General features: G+C 57.4%; 1 protein-coding gene across 1 annotated transcript in view; it reads left to right on the top strand.

Annotated features, from left to right (window-relative positions):
- Nucleotides 1–8332, top strand: part of TLE3 (TLE family member 3, transcriptional corepressor) — a 17997-nt gene that overhangs the window by 1624 nt on the left and 8041 nt on the right. Inside the window, 3 exon segments of the mRNA XM_010717629.3 lie at nucleotides 3682–3744; nucleotides 3863–3937; nucleotides 8248–8332. Coding sequence (XP_010715931.1) covers nucleotides 3682–3744; nucleotides 3863–3937; nucleotides 8248–8332 — 223 coding nt within the window.

The following is an 8332-nucleotide window of genomic DNA, read 5'->3' as shown; positions in this document are numbered from 1 at the left end:
AACGTAGTAATAATGGGACTTCATTAAACAACTCCGTATGTGGGGAATAGTCGGGAAGTGACGGCGGTGCGGCGCTGCTGGGGGGCTCTGCTCGGCGCTCTTTGAGCGGCAGAGCTCCGTTTGGGTTCCTCGATGCCCCGCAGGGACCCCTCGTTCCGGGGCTCTGCGATCAAAGGGTGCAGTGCTTCCTGAAGAGAAGCGTGTGCTGGGAAGGGGACCTGCTGGCAGGGTGTTGGAGTGCTGTGTTTTGGGACCGAGCCTTCCCGGTGCTTCGGAGCATCCCCGAGCCACGCTTCCCCGAGAGCAGAGCCTTCCTTTCTCCTATGGAATATTCCAGGAGCCCCGTGCACCCTGCGCTGGGAGCAGTGGATGGAGCTGGTAGGGCGGGCCGCGGTGCTGGGGGGGCTCTGCCCTCCGCGCCCCCTCCCCGAATTTAATTCTCATCAGCGCTGCTCTCCACTTTGCTAATAACGATAGCAGCCACAAATAGCTTTCAACATGCCATTGACAGCCCGGTTGGAGAGAGCACTTGAAATAGTGGTAGACAGCTGAAAGTGCCCATAATTGTGTGCCGGAGTGAGAACCACGCTGCTCAAGGGCCTGATTTCCATGTGCTTACGGAGACAATCTCCCGGCTTCAGCAGACGCTGCTGGTGCTGTGCGGGGGGTGGGGCTGAGCCCGTCCTTCTGCCCTGTGCGTGGGGCAGGGCGTCCTCCTGGGGAGCCGGGTGGGTTTGGGGTGAGGGTGATGCTGGGCTCCCCCAGGAGCGCTGGCGGGTGGTTGTTCTTTGCCTGGGAGCTGCAGCGGGATGTGAGCTGCTATCTGTCCTATTGTGCTGGGGTTTGGGATGGCGGTGAAAAACCTAAATCGTGCTTTTAAAGACCACACCGGTGCCGCCTTCAAGGGGAAAAGGGCCGGGCCAGCTGTGCCATGCGCCCAGCCTCGTGGCTCTGCTGTTGTCCCACCTGATGCTGGGATTGGTTGAGATTTGGTCTGACGTGACCCCAAAATCCTTTCTCAGATGGCACTGGGGATGGCTCGCTCCTTGGGGCGTCCCGTTTCCACTCTTCGGGCAGCTCCTCTCAGCCCCACTCCCTGTGCCCTACGGCGTTACTTAACCTCCCTCTGCCCTGCCCAGGTGTGGGGGGGGCCGGAGGGGCACAGCTATTTAGCACCGTGCCTGCAGCCGGCGCCTGCCCGCTCTCTGCCCTCAGGGCATGGGGTCGGTGCTTGATTTACAGCCGGCATCCATGTGTGCTCTGTTGTGCCAGCCAGCCGGGCTCCCTGCAGCGAGGCACAGCCCTGGCAGGGATGGGATGGGGATTAGTCGGGATTTCGGGTCCGACTCCTCGCCCTTGCCTGGGGCTGCCTTGTGCGTCCCGGGCTGTCCTGCCAAGTGCCCCTGCCCTGCCCTCCCCCCCCCCATACGGTCCCTGCTCTCCCCCAGGGCTGCGGGTGCAGCAGGCGGTGCGTGCCGCCGTGCCGCCGAGGCAGGGATGCGGGATGCGGTGCCTGCGGTCGCCATGGCAACCCCGTGCTGGGAATGGGGAATTTTCATAGCTGGAGCTGCCCGGTGGTGAATGGGCCCCGGCGCAGGGCAGTGCTGGGGGTGAAAGCCTCCCCAGCTCCAGGGCCACCCTTTCTGCCGCCAATTAAACGTCTCATGGAGATAAGTGGGGCTTCACGTCTGCAGAGCGGGTGTTTGGAGGTTACTGGATCTCATGTGAGCAGGAAAATCCATGGCTGTAAGCATCGTATCTTAGCCAGAAGCACCCACTTGTTTCTTGGATCCCCCGTGGGAAGTGTCTTTGCAGAAGGTGAAGCTTTGCTCCAAATCTTGGCTGGAAATTGGGATAAAATGGACCAAGAGGGCAGAGGGAGCTCCTGGTGTGGATTGCTGAAGTGGGGGTGGATTGGTGGTACCCAGAGAGCACCAACACCTCCTCCCTGATCTCTGCATCGTGCTGGGTGTGGGGTTCTTCCATTTGCACCCAAATGGCTGTGGCTAAAGGTTGGGTTTGTTCTGGAGCTCACCAGCACGAAGCCCTCAGCAGCTGCTCCTGTGCAGCACTGAGAGCTCACTGCATCCCGACCCGCCGGGCATCAGCAGAAGGCGTAAATATTTAATGGAGGCACAGTTTATATATGATCTGATCGATGTATGGATGCCAAAGCAGCCATTAAGGTGTCCCTATGGCAGAGCGGCGGGCAGCGCAGGCCCTGGTGGGGCTGTGGTGCACTGAAGGGCTTGGAGGGGTTTTGCAGCGTTACCTTTATGGATGGAGCCCTTCTGTGCTGGGAGCATCCTAAGTGCCGTGCACGCTGTGTCTGTGCATTCGGGTCCATTATGGCCCCGGCTGCAGCTAATGCACCTGGAGCAAATGGAACAGCTCGGAGATGCCTCTGCCTCGAAGCAGAGTGCCAGCAAATTCCCTTGATCTCCTCGAGGGCTAAGAAAAGCAGCAGGTGAAACCCGAGCAGCGACGCTTTCTGCAAAGCTGGTGGCCAGAAATACTGTGGGTGCTTTGAAGCCTAAACAGGCTCTGCCTGGGTGCTGGCTATAGGGGCCTGGGGCTGTCCGTGCTGCACTGGTTATCCCTCTGCTTCTGCCTGGTTCCTCAAAGCAACGTTGAGTTATTGAGTTGGTTATTTTTTCCCCCCTCCCAAAACGCAAAATTAGAGTTTTCCCCTCTGAAAGCTAAAGAAAGAGGCACCGCAGTGGGAGAGACGTGCCCCTGCTGACGGGAGGGATTTGCAGCCTTGTGATGGTGCTCCTGCCTGCTGCCATGGGCTGCACCCTTACAGCTGCTCAGGAATTACTTGGGTTGGAGTAGAGGATGTTGTAACTGCAGCAGCAGGGCCGGAACACGGGGACTTCCGTGGGTCTGGGGAGCTGCCCCCCAGAGGGCTTTGCCTGGAGATGCTCTCTGTGGGGCATCAGCCGTGGTCTGGGCACCCCGACCCTGTAGGAGTTGCACCCCTGGGGCTGAAGCACGCGGTGCTGGCTTGCCCCAAGCCTGTGCCTGGGTTTTTAACCAGATGAAAATGTTATTCTGGGTTAATGGAGACGTTGCAGAAACCACAGTTTGACAGCACGGGCTGTTATTATTAAACTCCTAAATAGTGTGGTCAGGCTGACAGGTGTAAATGGTTACGGGTTAAATTTCTGGAGGGTGATGTAAGGAGGGCAGAAGCAACTCTGGCATCGGTCTGGGCTGGGGAAGGATCCTGATGAGATCAGAGCAAACCAGAGGCTCCACGTGGCTCTGGCTGGGGCTCAGTGCTGGCCAGGCATTCAGTGCGTGGTGCTTTGTGTGTGCAGGGGTTTCTCGTGCAGCAGTCCCTTACGGAGCAGCGCTGGGGATGGAGCTTTGCAAGTGCCCAGCAAGCATCTGCACGTTGCCAGTCCATCCCGACCTTCTTGGTCCTCCTTCCCAAACTCAGGCTGGTGTGAGGCTGCTTGGGACGCCTGGTCCCGTGATAGGAAAGGACCCAAAGCACCAAAAAGTGAAAGAGCAGCTCCTGCCCTGTGCGCGTGGGTGTGCTTTCACTGCCTCTTTTGGGAGCTGCAGTTTCCCTTGGTGTGGATGGGGTTAGTGGGGGGGGGGGGGTGCACGTGGCTGCTTATTGCAGGAGCTGTTTTCTGCTAACTGTTGCTTCTTCTTCTTCCCTTTTTTCAGACAGAAATTGCTAAAAGGCTGAATACCATTTTAGCACAGATTATGCCTTTTCTGTCACAAGAGGTAAGGTGTCCCTGGGCTCGTTTCCCATGAGCAAAACCCACAGGGGTGATGGGGTGTGGGGGGGTCCCGGCTCGGTGCCCGCATGCCCTGACCCACACGCCTGCCTCTGTCCCTGCAGCACCAACAGCAAGTTGCACAGGCTGTTGAACGTGCCAAGCAAGTGACAATGACGGAGTTGAATGCTATCATCGGGGTACGTGGACTTCCCAATCTGCCTCTCACCGTGTGTATACCCCTTTTATTCCTATCATTTACCATAACCAGAGGCAACCCTGCGCTCGGGCGGCATCAGGGGGGGGCAGCAGCCCGAATCCGACCGTCCCCAAATCCCTGATCTGGCACCGAGCGATGCTGTGGCGCCGCTCCCCGATTATCCCCAGCACTGGTGCAGCACCGGGAGCCCCAGCACCAAACGCCCACATCCCCAGGCTGGGACTGTGCCGGGTTCCCACTCCCCGCAGCCCCCCAGCCCGGGTTTGCCTCTGCTGTACTGTTGATGTGAAATGTGGTGCACGCGTGGCAGAGCTGTTCCATGCATTGACCTTTACCCACTTGAGCGTTACGTGGATTTTAAGACTAATGGGTTTGAGTATCTCTGTAAGTGATGTAACGTGTCCTCAGCCATGCAGCAAGCCCACCCGTGCTGGATCTCCTTACTGTGGATAGCAGATCCCTGATGGGCATCCCGCCTTGGGAGCTCTTTGGCATTGGGTGTCTGTTTCCAAAATCACTGATTACTATTATTATTATTTTTTTTTATTTTTTTTTTTGTTCAGCAGTGCTTTGCACTTCTTTCTCCCTGTACAAGGAGACTTCTTCACCTGTTAGCATTTAACCCGTGCTGTTGCGTGGCTGTGGAGGGAGAACCTGGCTCCTCGCTGCTGCAGTGGGAGCACAGCTCTGTGCACCCTGCAGAACCCAGGGGCTCTGTAGGCATTATTCCATTTTAATGGGTGCTCTGAGTGGCTGTGGGTGGGAGGCTCTGCTTTGGTTCACCGCTCGAAGCCGTAGCGTGAAGTCAAGGCAGCTAGAGGCAGATATTGGAATTCAATTAAGGTAAATGAGCGGGGCTCATGACCCCCATTTTCAAGGTAATTGCTTCCTTGGATCAGCGCTAACACGAGTGTCACCCCGTTGTTAAGCAGCCAGCCATGTAATCGTTTTGCCTGACAAAGCTGCACGAGGCAGGAATTGGGGGCAGCGAGGAGGAGAGCGTCGCAGCTGAGCTTGGCCCTGTGTGCCCAGAGCATCCCGCAGCAATGGGCATCCCATCCTGTGGGACTGGGCACGGCCGTGGGCATCCCGCCCTGTTCTGATGGGCACGAGCATCCCATCCCACACACTTGGGTTCTGTTGGTGTAATCGTGCTCCTGGTGCTGTGAATGTCCAGGCAGGGCTATGGGGAGCCCAGTGCTGGGGGTGCTGCAGGTGTACTGCCCATCTGCACCAGTGCCCTGCTGCAGGTGCCAAAAACCAAATTGTGACGCATGGAAAAAAAAAATGCGCCGAATCGTTCAAACCTTTTTTTTGCCCCTTTCGAGGTCAAGAACTGTTAATTTTATGCATCTAGGCCATTGTCTCACAGTTCCTCTGCTTCAGGCTTCTGTGAAATTGAGCCCTTGATTTGGTTATAGCTCTGGAAATGATTAGACTACTTTACTAAATTTAACGCAAGTGGTGAACTTAAGTGGTGAACCATTAAATCGGTTAACAAAGGCATGAAGCATGATGTACATAATCCAATTAAAAACACTCTACGTATGAGATACTCCTTGCCAGCCTTTCTCATCAACCGTAACCTCTTCATATCTTACCCATATTTGCCTGGTGCACACCGAGAGACCCCGGGAGGGAAGCGCAAACGTCTCCGCGCCGTGCATCCATCGTGGCTCCTGGTGTGGGCTGGGATCTGATCCTCAGATGCTCTGGGAGCAGAATTTGGCCGTCTGCCTGCGCTGGGTTTGCAGCACCGTTGCAGCACTGTGCTGCAGGGTGGTGTCTCAGGATTTAAATGCGACGTTGAGTGCTGGCTGCAGGTGGAATGTTCAAGGGCGGAGCGCTGGTCTGCATCTGCCCTTCATGTTGGGGCAGTGCTGGAAGAAGCAGCTTTGACCTGGAAGCAGTGGGACCGCTACTGCCCTGCATCCCTGCGATTCCTGTGGTGCTTTGTCAAGCAGAGCTGGGGCTTGCAGCCCTCCGCCCCTGGCACCAGGCACCCCTGTGCAGTGTAGCTCCAGCTATGGGGCTGCAGCTTTGGGAATGGTTTTTTGGCGATGGAGCTCCTGCAGCTGTGCCCGTGGGGCTGTTGGGAAATCCCCATTGATGCGGGGTTTGAAAACCACCTTTTCTGGGGATGAAAGGAAGCTGGAGAAGGGTGGCACTTCTCAACTGAGGAGCATTGCCAAGGCCTGCTGCATCCCACCGCTCTGCTGTGCAGGATTTCCCTGTTCTGCGTCCTCCAGGAGGGATCTGAGCTCCGTGCTGCTCCTGCCTCTGCAGGGGAGGAAAATGCCCTCTCTGTGTTCTTCGGATCCATCACAGGACGTCGAGCCTTGGTGCTCATTTCCACACCTCTGCTGATCCCAGGCAGCTCAGCAAACCACAGGATGGATGTGTTTGCCACTAGCTTAATTAAAAAGGGAGAACCAGCGTTTTTCTGCTCCATTGGAGGGAGAGGCTCAAAGGGCTGAGCCGTCCTTGTTGTGCCCCACCTAAGCTTGGCTGTAGCCGGGCTGTGAGCCCTGATGCTGCATGGAATCTGCCTGCTGTCCCATCGGGATGCTGCTGCTGCTCCCTGGATTTGGTCACACTGTCCCTGCTTGTGCCCACTCAGGAGGAAGCGTTGGATCTCAGTGCTGGAAAGCGACCAGGGCTGCTCTCCAAGGGAATGCGCAAGTACCGTGGCCTCAGCCTTGCTGAAATGGGTGGAAAGACAGTGAGGTTGGGATTGAAGAGAGCCCTGTTCCTCCTGCCCTGAGGTGGGGAGAATCGATCCTGGGATGTTGGCACAATCTGGCAGTGCTAGGAGCACTGGGGACGGCTCTGGGCATTGGGTCCTGAGGATGCTCCCCCTCTGCACCGTGGATGGAGCGGCACCGTGGATGGAGCAGTGCCATGCAGCAGAAGCCAAAAAAATAAAAAGCTGCGTTGGAGAGGACCAAGTGATTTATGCTTTTTCTCTACCAGCACTGTGGATGTCTAATTGCCTTCTGGATCTGGCTTCTGCCACAGCTGAGACCTTTGCACTGCCCGGAAGGAGCTGTGTTTGCAGATCGTGCATCTCCTCCCCCTGAAACTGCAACTGCTCGCTTTCCTGTCCGACTCTGGGGCGCGTCCTGGGTGGATCTCCCCAGTGCCTCCCACGAGGGTGCAGGAGGTGGGCAGGGGTGGGTCACACTCAGCTCCATCCTCATCAGTGCCCCTCCTCACTGCCTCACGGGGCTGCTCCTGGAGCCAGGGGCTGGGTGGGACCCGAGAGGGTGTCTCTGTGCAGGGGACTTTCCAGAGAGCTGCATCCCATGCAGCGCTGCAGCAGGTCCTGGTCGTTTGCAGTGTGCACAGAGCAGTGTGCAAGGAGCTGGGTGTGCACTTTCCTCCTGCACAATGGTGGCACAGCAGGTGCAGAAGTCTCCTTATGGGCCTTTCTTGGCACCCATGGGCTTATTCCCATTCTTTGCATTTCCCTGTTGCATTTTATGAGCTGTGGGCTACATTCTCTGCACTGCCCCATGGGGCTGCACTGGGCTCGCCCAGCACTGCAGAGCATGCAGCGGTGCATCCCCCAGCACTGCCAGGTTGCTGGAAATATCCCTGATGCAAACACAGCCTCCTCCTTATAGAACCATGCATGTGGGCTTTTCTGGTTTCTTGCAGTCGTTTGCACCAGGCTGTGCTGCACTGCATTGCTGGGAGCCTTGTGCTCCTTGGGCATCGTGGTGCAGCACAGCCCTGGCAGTGGGATAAGGGCTGTCTCCTGCCTTCACCTTGTGGAAACTGTAGCACCGAAGGCAGCCTGCTACCTGTAACCCTCTAACTCCAGTTCAGTTTGTTTTCTTGGCACTTGACACAGCAGCATGAGGGATGCTATTCCTTTTTTCCCTCCCTCTCCCCGCACTATGCCCACCTCCAGCTGCAGAGGATGGGGCTGTACCCGTGGCTCCAGGATGCCTGGTTGGGGAAAGGGTCACCTGCAGTGTCAGCTGCTGGATGCTCTGTGCAGAGCCATTTTCTGCGTGCTGGGCAGCGTTTACACTTACGCTTATTTCCATTGAAAAGCCAAACGGTGCAAACCTGCAACAGCAATTCAGATCGCCTTGAATGAAGGATGACCCCCACACACTGACAGACGTGTGCAGGGCACACGGGGCCGTTCCCCCCTCCCCTGCTCCTGCTAACCCAGTTCTCCTCGCAGCCGGCCGAGCGGAGCGTGAGCGCACCTCGAGATGCAGCCCTGCTCTCTCTGAGGCCGTGCCCTCTCCCCGCTCACCGCTGCTCTCATTGCAGCAGCAGCAGCTCCAGGCTCAGCACCTCTCCCACGCCGCCCACGGGCCCCCGGTCCAGCTGCCGCCGCACCCCTCTGGCCTGCAGC

The sequence above is a fragment of the Meleagris gallopavo genome, chromosome 12 (assembly GCF_000146605.3).
Source record: "Meleagris gallopavo isolate NT-WF06-2002-E0010 breed Aviagen turkey brand Nicholas breeding stock chromosome 12, Turkey_5.1, whole genome shotgun sequence".
Lineage (NCBI taxonomy): Eukaryota > Metazoa > Chordata > Aves > Galliformes > Phasianidae > Meleagris > Meleagris gallopavo.
The sequence above is the reverse complement of the archived record's forward strand: the minus strand, read 5'-3'. Positions and strand labels throughout refer to the sequence as shown.